This window comes from Neoarius graeffei, chromosome 15 (assembly GCF_027579695.1).
Source record: "Neoarius graeffei isolate fNeoGra1 chromosome 15, fNeoGra1.pri, whole genome shotgun sequence".
Taxonomy (NCBI): Eukaryota; Metazoa; Chordata; class Actinopteri; order Siluriformes; family Ariidae; genus Neoarius; species Neoarius graeffei.
The window spans coordinates 40,354,116-40,373,143 of NC_083583.1; the positions used below are offsets into that span (position 1 = coordinate 40,354,116).

Here is a 19,028-nt window from a genome sequence, read left to right on the forward strand (position 1 = left end):
CAGGTGGAATCAGATGCTGAAGCCAATAAGAGACAAAAGGGCTTTAATCTGTAACACACCTTCAGCTTGTTGTCTGCAGCGCTGCGTTTGTGACGGCCGCCTTTGTCTCCGTTACCGTTAATCTTGCACTCGTAACAGGCTTCGGGTGATAGAGCACTGTCCTCATCTTCCTCAGAACCAAACTGACCCTGGAAGCCCACTCCTGTGATACAGTGCCTATACACACACACACACCATCAAACACTAATCTACAAACAGTAGTGAATGATTGCACTCAAAGAAAATCCATGCAGGCATGGGGAGAACATGTAGACTCCACACAGAACCTTCTTGCTGTGAGGTGAACATACATACATGTATATATACAGTGGGGCAAAAAAGTATTTAGTCAGCCACCAATTGTGCAAGTTCTCCCACTTAAAAAGATGAGAGAGGCCTGTAATTTTCATCATAGGTACACTTCAACTATGAGAGACAGAATGGGGGGAAAGAATCCAGGAAATCACATTGTAGGATTTTTAATGAATTAATTGGTAAATTCCTCAGTAAAATAAGTAGTTGGTCACCTACAAACAAGCAAGATTTCTGGCTCTCACAGACCTGTAACTTCTTCTTTAAGAGGCTCCTCTGTCCTCCACTCGTTACCTGTATTAATGGCACCTGTTTGAACTCATTATCAGTATAAAAGACACCTGTCCACAACCTCAAACAGTCACACTCCAAACTCCACTATGGCCAAGACCAAAGAGCTGTCAAAGGACACCAGAAACAAAATTGTAGATCTGCACCAGGCTGGGAAGACTGAATCTGCAATAGGTAAGCAGCTTGGTGTGAAGAAATCAACTGTGGGAGGAATTATTAGAAAATGGAAGACATACAAGACCACTGATAATCTCCCTCGATCTGGGGCTCCACGCAAGATCTCACCCCGTGGGGTCAAAATGATCACAAAAACGGTGAGCAAAAATCCCAGAACCACACAGGGAGACCTAGTGAATGACCTGCAGAGTGCTGGGACCAAAGTGACAAAGGCTACCATCAGTAACACACTACGCCGCCAGGGACTCAAATCCTGCAGTGCCAGACATGTCCCCCTGCTTAAGCCAGTACATGTCCAGGCCCGTCTGAAGTTTGCTAGAGAGCATTTGGATGATCCAGAAGAGGACTGGGAAAATGTCATAGGGTCAGATGAAACCAAAATAGAACTTTTTGGTAAAAACTCAACTTGTCGTGTTTGGAGGAGAAAGAATGCTGAGTTGCATCCAAAGAACACCATACCTACTGTGAAGCATGGGGGTGGAAACATCATGCTTTGGGGCTGTTTTTCTGCAAAGGGACCAGGACGACTGATCTGTGTAAAGGAAAGAATGAATGGGGCCATGTATTGTGAGATTTTGAGTGAAAACCTCCTTCCATCAGCAAGGGCATTGAAGATGAAACGTGGCTGGGTCTTTCAGCATGACAATGATCCCAAACACACTGCCCGGGCAACGAAGGAGTGGCTTCGTAAGAAGCATTTCAAGGTCCTGGAGTGGCCTAGCCAGTCTTCAGATCTCAACCCCATAAAAAATCTCTGGAGGGAGTTGAAAGTCCGTGTTGCCCAGCGACAGCCCCAAAACATCACTGCTCTAGAGGAGATCTGCATGGAGGAATGGGCCAAAATACCAGCAACAGTGTGTGAAAACCTTGTGAAGACTTACAGAAAACGTTTGACCTCTGTCATTGCCAACAAAGGGTATATAACAAAGTATTAAGATGAACATTTGTTATTGACCAAATACTTATTTTCCACCATAATTTGCAAATAAATTCTTTAAAAATCAGACAATGTGATTTTCTGGATTTTTTTTCTCATTTTGTCTCTCATAGTTGAAGTGTACAGTGGTGCTTAAAAGTTTGTGAACCCTTTAGAATTTTCTATATTTCTGCAAAAATATGGCATAAAACATCCTCAGATTTTCACACAAGTCCTAAAAGTAGATAAAGAGAACCCAGTTAAACAAATGAGACAAAAATATTATACTTGGTCATTTATTTATTGAGGAAAATGATCCAATATTACATATCTGTGAGTGGCAAAAGTATGTGAACCTTTGCTTTCAGTATCTGGTGTGACCCCCTTGTGCAGCAATAACTGCAACTAAACGTTTGTGGTAACTGTTGATCAGTCCTGCACACCGGCTTGGAGGAATTTTAGCCCATTCCTCTGTACAGAACAGCTTCAGCTCTGGGATGTTGGTGGGTTTCCTCACATGAACTGCTCAGTTCAGGTCCTTCCACAACATTTTGATTGGATTAAGGTCAGGACTTTAACTTGGCCATTCCAAAACATGAACTTTATTCTTCTTTAACCATTCTTTGGTAGAACGACTTGTGTGCTTAGGGTCGTTGTCTTGCTGCATGACCCACCTTCTCTTGAAATTCAGTTCGTGGACAGATGTCCTGACATTTTCCTTTAGAATTCCCTGGTATAATTCAGAATTCATTGCTCCATCAATGATGGCAAGCCGTCCTGGCCCAGATGCAGCAAAACAGGCCCAAAACACGATACTACCACCACCATGTTTCACAGATGGGATAAGGTTGTTATGCTGGAATGCAGTGTTTTCCTTTCTCCAAACTTAACGCTTCTCATTTAAACCAAATTGTTTAATTTTGGGCTCAGCCATCCACAAAACATTTTTCCAATAGCCTTCTGGCTTGTCCATGTGATCTTTAGCAAACTGCAGACAAGCAGCAAGTTTTTTTGGAGAGCAGTGGCTTTCTCCTTGCAACCCTGCCATGCACACCATTGTTGTTCAGTGTTCTCCTGATGGTGGACTCATGAACATTAACATTAGCCAATGTGAGAGAGGCCTTCAGTTGCTTAGAAGTTACCCTGGGGTCCTTTGTGACCTCGCCAACTATTACACACCTTGCTCTTGGAGTGATCTTTGTTGGTCGACCACTCCTGGGGAGGGTAACAATGGTCTTGAATTTCCTCCATTTGTACACAATCTGTCTGACTGTGGATTGGTGGAGTCCAAACTCTTTAGAGATGGTTTTGTAACCTTTTCCAGCCTGATGAGCATCAACAACGCTTTTTCTGAGGTCCTCAGAAATCTCCTTTGTTTGTGCCATGATACACTTGCACAAACATGTGTTGTGAAGATCAGACTTTGATAGATCCCTGTTCTTTAAATGAAACAGGGTGCCCACTCACACCTGATTTGTCATCCAATTGATTGAAAACACCTGACTCTAATTTCACCTTCAAATTAACTGCTAATCCTAGAGGTTCACATACTTTTGCCAGTCACAGATATGTAATATTGGATCATTTTCCTCAATAAATAAATGACCAAGTATCATATTTTTGTCTAATTTGTTTAACTGAGTTCTCTTTATCTACTTTTAGGACTTGTGTGAAAATCTGAGGATGTTTTGGGTCATATTTATGCAGAAATATAGAAAATTCTAAAGGGTTCACAAACTTTCAAGCACCACTGTACCTATGATGAAAATTACAGGCCTCTCTCATCTTTTTAAGTGGGAGAACTTGCACAATTGGTGACTGACTAAATACTTTTTTGCCCCACTGTATGGGCGGCACGGTGGTGTAGTGGTTAGCACTGTTGCCTCACAGCAAGAAGGTCTGGGTTTGAGCCCTGTGGCCGGCGAGGGCCTTTCTGTGCAGAGTTTGCATGTTCTCCCCGTGTCCGCGTGGGTTTCCTCCGGGTGCTCCGGTTTCCCCCACAGTCCAAAGACATGCAGGTTAGGTTAACTGGTGACTCTAAATTGACCGTAGATGTGAGTGTCAATGGTTGTGTGTGTCTATGTGTCAGCCCTGTGATGACCTGGCGACTTGTCCAGGGTGTACCCCGCCTTTCGCCCGTAGTCAGCTGGGATAGGCTCCAGCTCGCCTGCGACCCTGTAGAAGGATAAAGCGGCTAGAGATGAGATGAGATTTTATATATATATATAAAAATTCCCCACTGGCCCCTCCTTCGAGCGTTTTTTTTTTTCCCTCAAGCTCGGGTTCTCTACCAGAGGCCTGGGAGTTGAAGGGTTCTGCGCAGTATCTTAGCTGTTCCTAGGACTGCGCATTTCTGGACAAAGATCTCGGATGATGTTCCTGGGATCTGTCAGAGCCACTCTCCCCATTTGAGGGTTCACTGCACTGAAGGCTCCTATCACCACGGGGACCACTGTTGTCTTCATCTTCTACATCTTTTCTAGCTCTTCTTTCAGCCCTTGATACTTCTCGAGCTTCTCAAGTTCCTTTTTCCTGATGTTCTTGTCACTTGGTATTGCCACATCTATCACTACAGCTTTGTTCTCCCGTTTGTCCACCACTACCATGTCCAGTTGGTTAGCCATTACCAGTTTGTCTGTCTGTCTGGAAGTCCCACAGGATCTTAGCTTGGTCATTCTCAACCACCTTCGGAGGTGTGTCCCACATTGACCTTGGGACTTCCAGTCCATACTCGGCACAGATGTTTCTGTACACTATGTCAGCCATTTGGTTATGGCGTTCCATGTATGCTCTTCCTGCTAGCATCTTACACCCTGCTGTTATGTGCTGGATTGTCTCGGGGGCATCTTTGCACAGTCTGTACCTGGGGTCCTGCCTCATGTGGTAGACGCTGGCCTCGATCGATCTTGTGCTTGGGGCCTGTTCCTGTGCAGCTATGATTAGTGCCTCTGTGCCATCTTCCAGTCCAGCTTTATCCAGCCACTGGTAGGATTTTTCAATATCTGCCACTTCTTCTATCTGCCGGTGGTACATCCCATGCAGTGGTTTGTCTTTCCATGCTAGTTCCTCTTACATTTCCTTCTCGGGTTTCTGCTGCCTGAGGTATTAACTAAGCACTTCATAATTCGGGGCCATCTCCCTGATGTACTCGTGGATCTTTTGTTGTTTCATCCTGGATAGTGGCTCTGACGCTCACTAGTCCTTGGCCTCCTTCGTTCCTCTTAGTGTACAACTTCAGGATGCTGGACTTGGGGTGAAACCCTCCATGCATTGTCAGGAGTTTTCTTGTCCTCATGTCAGTGGCCTCCAACACACACACATAGATATACTATATATAAAATTTTACTAATATAATATCGTCATACTGCACAATCTTAGTGTACACTTTTTTCTTGTTTATTTTATCTCATCTCATTATCTCTAGCCACTTTATCCCGTTCTACAGGGTCGCAGGCGAGCTGGAGTCTATCCCAGCTGACTACGGGCGAAAGGTGGAGTACACCCTGGACAAGTCGCCAGGTCATCACAGGGCTGACACATAGACACAGACAACCATTCACACTCACATTCACACCTACGGTCAATTTAGAGTCACCAGTTAACCTAACCTGCATGTCTTTGGACTGTGGGGGAAACCGGAGCACCCGGAGGAAACCCACGCGGACACGGGGAGAACATGCAAACTCCACACAGAAAGGCCCTCGCCGGCCACGGGGCTCGAACCCGGACCTTCTTGCTGTGAGGCGACAGCGCTAACCACTACACCACCGTGCCGCCCTGTTTATTTTATTTTTGTCATATTTACATTTTGTCTGTAGCAGTACTGCATAGGATCATTTATCCATTTTTCCCCCATTATCCGTAGCCGATTATCCTGTGCAGGGTCGTGGGCAAGCTGAAACCTATCCTAGCTGACTATGGGCGAAAGGCGGGGTACACCCTGGACAAGTCGCCAGATCATCATAGGGCTGACACAGAGACAAACAACCATTCACACTCACATTCACACCTACGGTCAATTTAGAGTCACCAGTTAACCTAACCTGCATGTCTTTGGACTGTGGGGGAAACCGGAGCACCCGGAGGAAACCCACGCGGACACGGGGAGAACATGCAAACTCCACACAGAAAGGCCCTCGCCGGCCACGGGGCTCGAACCCAGGACCTTCTTGCTGTGAGGCGACAGCGCTAACCACTACACTACTGTGCCGTCCTTTCTAGGATCATTAATATCCAAATTCCTTAAAGTACTGAATTTAAGGTATTAAAGTTAATGTTTAGGTGAATTTGAGAAAGTGAAGCAGGGTTGGTTGTTTCAGTCTTACCCCTGTCCTGCTCTGTAGAAGCCCCCGGGGCAACCGCACAGGTAACCACCGTCCGTGTTGGAGCATCCGTAAGTGCAGGGGTTGTTCGACGTGGTGCACTCGTTAACGTCCTGGCACCCACCAAGACTGTGCTGGAAGTCAAACCCTGATGGACACACGCACTTGTAGCTGCCCAGAGTGTTGTAGCATGAGGCGGAGCCACACACCTGACTGCCAGTACACTCATTCTCATCTGTAGAGGTGGAGGGAAACAGTGAGAGGAAGAAACAGACAGAGGGAGGAGAGTGAGTAATGCTTTAAAGGTTAAAGGTTGGAGTTGAGCAGTGTTCGCTACGTGAAATGAAAATGTAACACGGGAATCAGTAAAAATAGCATTTCACTTGAGTACAAAATTATTTTCTCTGCTCATGAAATTATTCAGCCTACATACAAAATAAATTTCAAAAAGATTTTGGCATTAACCGATCCATTATATTAAGATGCACTTCAATAATAAGATAAGACAGAAATCAGTAAATAATCATCTTTCTTTTGCAATACTACACTACAACTGGTGAATCAATCCACTAAAGAGAGATGTGACATAAAATTCAAACTTCATGCTTCTTTTTTTTCCAACAGGAAGTCGCATCTCTTTTCACGGAGCTTGTGATTTGTGAAATCTGGAATCTTAGGGTTCTGATTTTTTTTTTAATAAATCTGAAATCCTACAACTAACAATTTCAAAACAAAGGAAAAAACCGGTATTTATTCAATTTATTAAATTATTTAATCCTATTTGTATATAATTCAAATATATTAAACTCCTACTCAAATACTTTTGAATAAAAGAAATTAAAGCCTAAAAAGCTAAACTTGTGTTTGATATCAGATTAACAGTATACAATCAGATTACAGATTTGAAATACACATTTTTTAGTGGGTTTCTTGAAATCTGATCATTTTAATTTAAGAAATATCTTACTATGGTATTTACATGGTGCCAAAATAATCTGGTAAATGACAGTCAGGTAATTATTGTCAACAAACGTGCAGTTTACGATCTCAATGTTAACAGATACCTTTCATGTTGTGGTTTTGCATTTCTTTGTCTTAATGATTCATATTTGTTTAGATGGTTGATTGGAGAGGTGGTTTGAGAAACTGTACTGTACGACACTCACCCACGCACTGGTTCCACTGGTAGTGTTGAACGTACCCCTGAGGGCAGCCGCAGCGGAAACCACCCAGCATGTTCTGACATCCGTGCTGGCATCTATGGTTCCCTGTACACTCGTCCACATCTGCAATACCACAAGTGTTTTTTTTTATAACTTTATATTATAACACTTCTCTCAACAGCGTTGTAAAGCAGCTTTACAGAGATCCAGGATTAAAATCTCATCTCATTATCTCTAGCCGCTTTATCCTGTTCTACAGGGTCGCAGGCAAGCTGGAGCCTATCCCAGCTGACTACGGGCGAAAGGCGGGGTACACCCTGGACAAGTCGCCAGGTCATCGCAGGGCTGACACATAGACACAGACAACCATTCACACTCACATTCACACCTACGGTCAATTTAGAGTCACCAGTTAACCTAACCTGCATGTCTTTGGACTGTGGGGGAAACCGGAGCACCCGGAGGAAACCCACACGGACACGGGGAGAACATGGAAACTCTGCACAGAAAGGCCCTCGCCGGCCACGGGGCTCGAACCCGGACCTTCTTGCTGTGAGGCGACAGCGCTAACCACTACACCACCGTGCCGCCCCATAGGATTAAAATCACACTAAACTATAATAAATATGTTATTTAATCTTTCTAACGGAATTAATTTGATAGGGTAATAGGCAATTTCAAATAAAACTGACAAATTTTCAATTACTTTTTCAATGTGAATTGAAATGTAATTTAAGTTCTTAATTTAGAGGAATCTTTCAGTAAAATGTTATACCAACCAGAGAACATGTTTACTGCATTTTTGAGTATTCGAGAAACAAACACACACACACAAAAAAAGAAAAAAAAAGTTTCCGAAATATTATATAGTCAGCTTTAGAACTGTTAGCAGTGGGAGAGGAGCTATAAGCACCCTTTTGAGCAGGAATCTGAAAATCTTATTGGAAAATCTGAGTTAGTATTTACAGTGGTGCTTGAAAGTTTGCGAACCCTTTAGAATTTTCTACATTTCTGCATAAATATGACCTAAAACATCATCAGATTTTCACACAAGTCCTAAAAGTAGATAAAGAGAACCCAGTTAAACAAATGAGACAAAAATATTTACATTTGGTCATTTATTTATTGAGGAAAATGATCCAATATTACATATATGTGAGTGGCAAAAGTATGTGAACCTCTAGGATTAGCCGTTAATTTGAAGGTGAAATTAGAGTCAGGTGTTTTCAATCAATGGGATGACAATCAGGTGTGAGTGGGCACCCTGTTTTATTTAAAGAACAGGGATCTATCAAAGTCTGATCTTCACAACACATTTGTGGAAGTGTATCATGGCACGAACAAAAGAGATTTCTGAGGCCCTCAGAAAAAGTGTTGTTGATGCTCATCAGGCTGGAAAAGGTTACAAAACCATCTCTAAAGAGTTTGGACTCCACCAATCCACAGTCAGGCAGATTGTGTACAAATGGAGGAAATTCAAGACCATTGTTACCCTCCCCAGGAGTGGTCGACCAACAAAGATCACTCCAAGCGCAAGGCGTGTTATAGTCAGCCAGGTCACAAAGGACCCCAGGGTAACTTCTAAGCAACCGAAGGCCTCTCTCACATTGGCTAATGTTAACGTTCATGAGTCCATCATCAGGAGAACACTGAACAACAATGGTGTGCATGGCAGGGTTGCAAGGAGAAAGCCACTGCTCTCCAAAAAGAACATTGCTGCTCATCTGTAGTTTGCTAAAGATCACGTGGACAAGCCAGAAGGCTATTGGAAAAAAGTTTTGTGGACAGATGAGACCAAAATAGAACTTTTTGGTTTAAATGAAAAGCGTTTTGTTTGGAGAAAGGAAAACACTGCATTCCAGCATAAGAACCTTATCCCATCTGTGAAACATGGTGGTGGTAGTATCATGGTTTGGGCCTGTTTTGCTGCATCTGGGCCAGGACGGCTTGCCATCATTAATGGAACAATGAGTTCTGAATCATACTAGTGAATTCTAAAGGAAAATGTCAGGACATCTGTCCATGAACTGAATCTCAAGAGAAGGTGGGTCATGCAGCAAGACAACAACCCTAAGCGCACAAGTCGTTCTACCAAAGAATGGTTAAAGAAGAATAAAGTTAATGTTTTGGAATGGCCAAGTCAAAGTCCTGACCTTAATCCAATCGAAATGTTGTGGAAGGACCTGAAGTGAGCAGTTCATGTGAGGAAACCCACCAACATCCCAGAGCTGAAGCTGTTCTGTACGGAGGAATGGGCTAAAATTCCTCCAAGCCAGTGTGCAGGACTGATCAACAAAACTTTTGCTGCACAAGGGGGTCACACCAGATACTGAAAGCAAATGTTCACATACTTTTGCCACTCACAGATATGTAATATTGGATCATTTTCCTCAATAAATAAATGACCAAGTGAAATTTTTTTGTCTCATTTGTTTAATTGAGTTCTCTTTGTCTACTTTTAGGACTTGTGTGAAAATCTGATGATGTTTTAGGTCATATTTATGCAGAAATATAGAAAATTCTAAAGGGTTCACAAACTTTCAAGCACCACTTGAACATGTGACAGGTGAGCATTACTGCATTATAAAATACACAAGCCTATCATGTTCCAATATGTAAATGAAGGTCATGTCACATCAGTTTACTATGTGAAGAGGTGGAAATTTACATTTTAAGGAGAGTCTATCCTGCAGATTCATACAAGTTTGAATTGTAAGTTTGAACTGCGGCGGCACGGTGGTGTAGTGGTTAGCGCTGTCGCCTCACAGCAAGAAGGTCCGGGTTCGAGCCCCGTGGCCGGCGAGGGCCTTTCTGTGTGGAGTTTGCATGTTCTCCCCGTGTCCACGTGGGTTTCCTCCGGGTGCTCCGGTTTCCCCCACAGTCCAAAGACATGCAGGTTAGGTTAACTGGTGACTCTAAATTGACCGTAAGTGTGAATGGTTGTCTGTGTCTATGTGTCAGCCCTGTGATGACCTGGCGACTTGTCCAGGGTGTACCCCGCCTTTCGCCCGTAGTCAGCTGGGATAGGCTCCAGCTTGCCTGCGACCCTGTAGAACAGGATAAAGCGGCTAGAGATAATGAGATGAGATGAGTTTGAACTGCTGACTTTATATGTTTAAAGTCTTTACTTTTCTGTAAAGCTGCTTTGCAACAGTGTCTGTTGTTAAAAGTGCTATACAAATAAACTGACTTGACTTGAATTCTCACTGAGTAAAAATAAGGATGCTTCTGTCTCTTTTCCTGTAGTCTAATGATGTATCTTGTGCAACGTCCATGTTAAGCAATTTATTACGTCCAATTATTTTTAATTACTGCAAACATATCGTGGTCATTTGCTATATAATACAGAGGCAAAATCTGACATTTCCACAGCAGGTCACATTGAGTGTGTTAATCTGGCATCTAGCTGTTCAGAGTTTATAAAGGTCAATGACACTCATTGTTTCCTGTGGCACTAATTCCATAACCACTGACATTAAATGCCCTGCTGTATTATCATTACCTTCACACTCCAGTCCTGTGGTGTCCAGAGAGAAACCCTTCTGACACTCACAAGAGAAACTGCCGGGGGTGTTGAGACAGGATGCTCGGGATCCACACACACTCGGCTGGTTGGTACACTCGTTGTTGTCTGCAAGGAAGAAAAACCCAGTTAGAACCACATCATTCTCCGGTACGGACATTTATCTGAGTACTTAGAGGAAGAACAATGATATGCACCGGCTTTTAGTTTCATATTCTAATGAATACCCTTACATAGGAGCTAATATCAGATCTGGTTTTGCCTGGTTTCCAGTAAGTAAGTGTGTGTGTGTGTGTGTGTGTGTGTGTGTGTGTGTGTGTGTGTGCGCGCGCGCGTGCGTGCGTGCAGTGGGGCTAATATTAATATATTATGAACAACTGTGTCCATAATATAATTACTTTAAACATGCAGCGTGTTCATGCATTCAATAAGGCTATAATTTTAAATCACCAGACAGAGCAGTTGAGCTACATTATGCAGAAACCATGAAAGGTGAAAAATTACGTCTCATTCTTAAGCAATTAAAACCACAAGGAGGAAATATAATCACTTTATCATGAGCTTCAAAATCCCAGATGAATATTTTATTTACCTGAAGTTGACGTATCTCTTTAACAATTCTTACACTCACCCAGGATTCACATTAAAATATTTTAACTCCAAATTACACAGGGCTTTTTTTTTTTATATCCCTATAACATCCATCATCTGTAGCGACTTATCTTGTTCTGGAGCCTATCCCAGCTGACTATGGGCAAGAGGTGGGGTACACCCTGGACAAGTCGCCAGGTCATCGCAGGACTTACACATACAACCCCAATTCCAAAAAAGTTGGGACAAAGTACAAATTGTAAATAAAAACGGAATGCAGTGATGTGGAAGTTTCAAAATTCCATATTTTATTCAGAATAGAACATAGATGACATATCAAATGTTTAAACTGAGAAAATGTATCATTTAAAGAGAAAAATTAGGTGATTTTAAATTTCATGACAACAACACATCTCAAAAAAGTTGGGACAAGGCCATGTTTGCCACTGTGAGACATCCCCTTTTCTCTTTACAACAGTCTGTAAACGTCTGGGGACTGAGGAGACAAGTTGCTCAAGTTTAGGGATAGGAATGTTAACCCATTCTTGTCTAATGTAGGATTCGAGTTGCTCAACTGTCAGGTCTTTTTTGTCGTATCTTCCGTTTTATGATGCGCCAAATGTTTTCTATGGGTGAAAGATCTGGACTGCAGGCTGGCCAGCTCAGTACCCGGACCCTTCTTCTACGCAGCCATGATGCTGTAATTGATGCAGTATGTGGTTTGGCATTGTCATGTTGGAAAATGCAAGGTCTTCCCTGAAAGAGACGTCGTCTGGATGGGAGCATATGTTGCTCTAGAGCCTGGATATACCTTTCAGCATTGATGGTGTCTTTCCAGATGTGTAAGCTGCCCATGCCACACGCACTAATGCAACCCCATACCATCAGAGATGCAGGCTTCTGAACTGAGCGCTGATAACAACTTGGGTCGTCCTTCTCCTCTTTAGTCCGAATGACACGGCGTCCCTGATTTCCATAAAGAACTTCAAATTTTGATTCGTCTGACCACAGAACAGTTTTCCACTTTGCCACAGTCCATTTTAAATGAGCCTTGGCCCAGAGAAGACGTCTGCGCTGGATCATGTTTAGATACGGCTTCTTCTTTGAACTATAGAGTTTTAACTGGCAACGGCGGATGGCACGGTGAATTGTGTTCACAGATAATGTTCTCTGGAAATATTCCTGAGCCCATTTTGTGATTCCCAATACAGAAGCATGCCTGTATGTGATGCAGTGCCGTCTAAGGGCCCGAAGATCACGGGCACCCAGTATGGTTTTCCGGCCTTGACCCTTACGCACAGAGATTCTTCCAGATTCTCTGAATCTTTTGATGATATTATGCACTGTAGATGATGATATGTTCAAACTCTTTGCAATTTTACACTGTCAAACTCCTTTCTGATATTGCTTCACTATTTGTCGGCGCAGAATTAGGGGGATTGGTGATCCTCTTCCCATCTTTACTTCTGAGAGCCGCTGCCACTCCAAGATGCTCTTTTTATACCCAGTCATGTTAATGACCTATTGCCAATTAACCTAATGAGTTGCAATTTGGTCCTCCAACTGTTCCGTTTTTGTACCTTTAACTTTTCCAGCCTCTTATTGCCCCTGTCCCAACTTTTTTGAGATGTGTTGCTGTCATGAAATTTCAAATGAGCCAATATTTGGCATGAAATTTCAAAATGTCTCACTTTCGACATTTGATAGGTTGTCTATGTTCTATTGTGAATACAATATCAGTTTTTGAGATTTGTAAATTATTGCATTCCATTTTTATTTACAATTTGTACTTTGTCCCAACTTTTTTGGAATCGGGGTTGTACAATTTGTACTTTGTCCCAACTTTTTTGGAATCGGGGTTGTAGACACAAGCAACCATTCACACTCACGCCTACAGTCAATTTAGAGCCACCAATTAGCCTAACCCGCATGTCTTTGGACTGTGGGGAAACCAGAGCACCTGGAGGAAACCCACACGGACAGCATGCAAACTCCACACAATAAGGTCCTCGTCGGCCACTGGGCTCGAACCCAGGACCTTCTTGTTGTGAGGCGACAATGCTAACCACTACTAGCCTGGGCCCGCCCATCCTAAGCGTGACGCAACACGAGGGCCTGTTGCGAGCTTAGTCTGGCCAGGCAAGCTATCTACAGCTCTTCCAAGCTCCCGAAAAATCGGGAGCCAATCAACTTTGAGCATCTCCAACGGCCCTGGGTAGAGGCGTGTTCAAGGCAGTGACGTAGTAGAACTGCGACCGGAAGCCATAGATTGTTTACACAATCTATGCCGGAAGCGCTTGATTCACTAGAAACATTACGAACATGGAGCAAGTTCTCATTGAAAACGGAGCAAAGAGCAGCCCTGGAGGTATTTATTGAAAGGAAGGACGCTTTCGCCTTGCTCCCAACCGGCTTCGGTAAGAGTTTAATCTACCAGTTAGCCCCGTCGCGTCACATACGTCAGAGGAAAGAGTGATGTGATTGGTTTAAGCTTCGTCACAGCCTTTTCTGGCTTAGACCAGTATCAAACTGAGGCATTTCAGGGAGGCGGGTCAACCACGCACTTTGGGAAACGGTTGGGCTTAATATCTTTGCCAGACCAAATGCTCGCAGAGCTTTGAAGTTGCGTTAGCCAGACTAAACCACTACACCACCGTGCCTCCCCCCATAACACAGAATTCAAAACTAGCTTCCTCTTCAGAGCATATTATGCTCCCTACATAATGGCATTGTAGACCCTATTGTAGACTCATTACCATACACTAATGAAGATGGAGCTAAGCTTACCAATGCAAGCTGTCTGGTGTTGAGTAAATCCAGAGGGACACTTGCAGGTGAAGCCTCCAATGGTGTTCACACAGAGGAACTGGCAGTTGTGTTGCTTGGTGGAGCATTCATCCAAGTCTGGGTGTCAAAATGTCCCATCATTTATAAACCATTACTTGTGCTCATGATACATGCTGCATCACAAATCTATTTACGCAGTGAGGTGATGCAGAAGGGGAAACTCACCTTTGCAGGTCTTTCCATCTGGCTGCAGGATGTACCCTCGGGGACAAGAGCACAGGTAACTGCCCTCTGTGTTCTTACACAGGAAGTTGCACGGCTTGGGAGACTGAGAACACTCGTCCAAATCTGAAACACATTGGAAACAATGAGGACACACACAAAAGGCATAATGTTATCATTATTTACATTCAATTTGTCAATTCATGACAGTTTGGGTAATTTTCAAGTATTTTACTAGCATTTGCTTTAAATCAATCATACAGACATAACAGCCTGTTAATTTCATAACATTCACTATAAAGTTCACTCTTTTCAGGAGGTAAATATACATCACTCATCACAGTTAGATGCTGTGAAGGCATCTATTCTGCCATGTTTTATTTTCCACTTCCGAATTAAGTTGAATGCAGGATTAGTTAATTCAAGGTAACAGCTTGGAGGTTCTGTCTAAAACTACTTATCTCCTTGGACTTGGACATTAGCCGTTTCTATGGCAACAGCAAAACACCAGATGAAAAGTACGGTTCATTTAAGACTGAAATCTAAATTTTAAACCATACCATGAATTGTGGGGTCATTAGTAGGAAATGATAAATAATGAGTTAAAATATGTGTATAGATTGGAGTGTAAAGCATACACTGCACTATTTGAACACTTTATTACTTGTGATAAAGAAAAATCATGTTTTAAATATCATTTTGCTATAAATTATGTTTGGTGATGGTTTATTGTGGCCTAAGGGTGTGCAAATATTTGCACAAAAAAAGATAGAAAAAAATCGTGGTTGTATTTTTTTTACAAAGAAATTTTTACAACTGCCAAATAGGAACTTCCAGAAAATACAGGGTTTCTATTTGGCAGTTATGAGTTTGACAAACTTGGCTTTTACGGGTTGGTAATTCTGACATGACTTTAACGCACAAAGAATCCAGCGATCTTTGTTGGACTCATGATGACTCGGTTCCTTGTGACTGAGTGAAATGTGAAGGTCATACCAATGCAGGAGGTGCTACTGAAGTCGTTGGTGTAGCCCACGTTGCACTGACAGCGGAAGGAACCCATGCTGTTCATACACTCGCCATTCCGACACAGGTTGGGCAGAACCTTACACTCATTAATATCTGTGGAAAAACAAAGAGTCACATTCAGTTTCACACCCATGAGTGACATCATAAAAAAGCAATTTCCTGCTACTGGGTTCTACATAGAACCATTATTGGTTCCCCACAGATGGTGGACTGTAGGCCCAAAGTTGACCAGCAATGTACTGGAAAAATATAGTGGCAGTGCCACTGAGGGAGGGGGAGGAGGGGACATGGACGTATGAGGCAGGAGTTGCTCAGTGAGTCTCATTCAGCATATATTTGAAAATGAGTGTGGCTTCCACTCAAGAAAGGGGGATGGGGAAGGTAAGCTGACAACTTCTGGTCAGAGGGTGTTAACGTTCTTTTTTTTTACTTAAATTTTATGACGTAGTAAAGTACCAAATGGTTGACTCTAGTCAGCATTGACCTTGCAAGGTTCAGGATGTGATATATATATATATATATATATATATATTTTTAACCGGGGGGGAAGCCATGGTCTAATGGTTAGAGAAGCAGCTTTGGGACCAAAAGGTTGCTAGTTCAATTCCCTAGACCAGCAAGAATGGCTGAAGTGTCCTTGAGCAAGACACCTAACCCCTGGCTGATCTGGGTATGTTGCATGTCACTCTGGATAAGAGCGTCTGATAAAACGTCATTAACCCCTTCAGCGCCCTTGGACGAGTCACATACGTCATGAAACCTTTAGCGCCGTGCCTTATGATGTACGCTACTTGTCATAAACACCTCCTTTTATGTACCTTACATGGCACATTACTTTTACTTCACAGTGGCACATTGCCGCGAGTTGGCCTAGTGGTTAGCGTGTCCGCCTCTCGATCGCGAGTTCTATTCACGGTCGGGTTGTACCAAAGACCATCATAAAAATGGTACCCAGTTACGTGGAATACATGGACCCTTGATGTACATTGTGTTTTCAAGTACTAGTAATTCATGTTTATGGACAGGTTCTCACTGACAAGACCTGTTGTCTTGGGTTTTTTTGTGGATGTTTTTGAAGTTGTTTTTGATTACTAAACTTATTTTTACTCTACAACAGTGTTTTTTGTGATTTTTCTATACAAATATTAAAAATATTAATTTCTGAACAAGTTAGAGAAAGATTATCAAAATATCCCAATTTTGACCTACGTATTTTTGTCCTAGATGCCCGGCACGTTACAATTAATTATGGGTGGCAGCCAAGGGGTTGTAACCAGTAGACAGCATTTTCAGCAATTTTTTGTCTTCAAAGAATGCAGCTTTTTTTTAAAAAATGGTAATTTTGTCAATATTAACACCAGCATTGGTGTGTTTCATCACAGTACAGTCACATCATTTAGTTTACGGCTCAAAAAACGCATTTAAGTGTGCAGTACTGCTTTAAAAGGCTATCAATATTATATTGCATTATTTATTATTGCTTTTGACAGATTGGCCTGCCTATGATAAACGAGCTAGTTAAGTACAAGTAATGAAAAAATAAGCAAGTTCAAAGTTATTTGTGCAACACATGACGCTATTACCATGGTAACATGTATATGGCTGCATGCTGCCATTGATCATGTACTGTTGAGACATGCAACGTCACTGCCGACATGTCCTTACAGTATAATCCTGTAAAACTAATGGCCCCCTCTCACCCCTGCCGTCGGTGGTGTAGCCCGGTCCGTGTGGACACATCTTCTTGTACTGCACGGTGCCAGGCAGGGGGCAGAGCTCGCACTGTGGTCCCCAGCCGCGACCTCCGTTACAGCAGCACTCTGACTTGGTGACGGTGTTGCGATTGGAGGAGGATTGCTGGCACATAGTCTGTAGAAGCTCAGTGAAGCAGAAGCCCTGACGATTATCTGGAAAAGACAATGGATGATCAGAGGGTTAGGTTTGCATCTCTGTGATTTTATTGTTAACAGCTTTCTGTGGTCTAGAGAAGGAAATATACATCATTTAGTCTAACTGTAAGTGACAACATCATAGACATGATTAATTAATGTGATGTTGTGGTCTGTGTTTCTCATAGTATTGATCTATAGCCTGCAGCCACCACAGACAAATAATCCCACCCAGATCCTGTTGTCTTTCTGTGATCTATCCCCATGCTGTCACACAGCCATCCAGTGAGGGTGTACAAAGAGTATGATTTTAAGAAGCCATATCTTCTTTACTACGATCAACAGAGAACCATGAGGAAGAAGTATGAAAGGGTGCCTCCTCACTGCTGCCATTATAGTTGTGATATTTGAAAAATGTTTTGATGTTTATGCTATTTTAAGGTTTGTTTTCAGTTGAGCGTTGCTTTCAGCATGTATGGTGGCATGCAAAAGTTTGGGCACCCTTGCTGAAAATGTCTGTTACTGTGAATAGTTAAATGAGCAGAAGATGAGCTGATCACCAAAAGGCATAAGGGTAAAGCTGACACATTCATTTAATATTTTCCACAAGATTACATTTTTATTTCCATCATTTACAGGCGTAAAATACCAAAAAATGAAAAGGACCTGAAGCAAAAGTCTGGGCACCTGAAATGGTCAGCACTTAGTAACACCCCCTTTGGCAAGTATCACAGCTTGTAAACACTTTTTGTAGCCAGCTAATAATCTTTCAGTTCTTACCTGGGGGATTTTCGCGCATTCGTCCTTGCAAAAGGCTTCCAGTTCTACAAGTTTCTTGGGCTGTCTTGCATGCACTGCTCTTTTCAGATCTATCCACAGATTTTCAATGATGTTTAGGTCAGGGGACTGTGAGGGCCAGGGCAAAACCTTCAGCTTGGGCCTCTTGAGGTATTCCATTGTAGAGTTTGAGGTGTGTTTTGGATCATCGTCTTATTGTAGGACCCGTCCTCTTTTTAACTTCAACTTTTTTACAGATGGTGTGATGTTCATTTAACTTCCAGAGTTTGCTGGTATTTATTCGAATCCATGCTTCCCTCGACCAATGAAACATGCCCTGTGCCACTGGCTGCAACACAACCCCAAAGCATGATCGATCCACACCCATGCTTCAGAGTTGGAGACGTGTTCTTTTCCTGGAATTTGGCACCCTTTTTGCTCCAAACATACCTTTGCACATTGTGGCCAAAAAGTTCTATTTTGATTTCATCAGTCCACAGGACTTGTTTCCAAAATGCATCAGGCTTATTTAGATGTTCATTCGCAAACTTCAGACGCTGAATTTTGTGGCTCGGATGCAGGAAATGTTTTCTTCTGATGACTCTCCCATGAAGGTCATATTTGTTCAGGTGTTGCTGCATAGTAGAACAGTGCACCACCACTCCAGGGTCTGCTAAATCTTTCTGAAGGTCTTTTGCAGTCAAACAGGGGTTTTTATTTGCCTTTCTAGCAATCCAACGAGCAGTTCTTTCAGAAAGTTTTCTTCATCTTCCAGACCTCACCTTGATCTCCACTGTTTCTGTTAACTGCCATTTCTTAATAACATTACGATCTGAGGAAACAGCTACCTGAAAACACTTTGATATGTTCTTGTAGCCTTCTCCTGCTTTGTGAGCATCAATTATTTTATTATTCAGAATGCGAGGGAGTTGCTTAGAGGAGCCCATGGCTGTCGATTTTAGGGACAAATTTAAGGAGTCAGAGAATTTA

General features: G+C 42.6%; 1 protein-coding gene across 1 annotated transcript in view; it reads right to left on the bottom strand.

Annotated features, from left to right (window-relative positions):
* fbn2b (fibrillin 2b) overlaps positions 1–19,028 on the bottom strand; it is a 175,173-nt gene that overhangs the window by 3,192 nt on the left and 152,953 nt on the right. Inside the window, exons 57-64 of the mRNA XM_060941303.1 lie at positions 17,073–17,279; positions 15,340–15,465; positions 14,347–14,469; positions 14,122–14,238; positions 10,723–10,851; positions 7,224–7,343; positions 6,061–6,292; positions 60–216 (exon numbers count right to left, since the gene is read on the bottom strand). Of these exons, the coding sequence (XP_060797286.1) occupies positions 60–216; positions 6,061–6,292; positions 7,224–7,343; positions 10,723–10,851; positions 14,122–14,238; positions 14,347–14,469; positions 15,340–15,465; positions 17,073–17,279 (1,211 nt within the window). The remainder of the gene's footprint in view (positions 1–59; positions 217–6,060; positions 6,293–7,223; positions 7,344–10,722; positions 10,852–14,121; positions 14,239–14,346; positions 14,470–15,339; positions 15,466–17,072; positions 17,280–19,028) is intronic.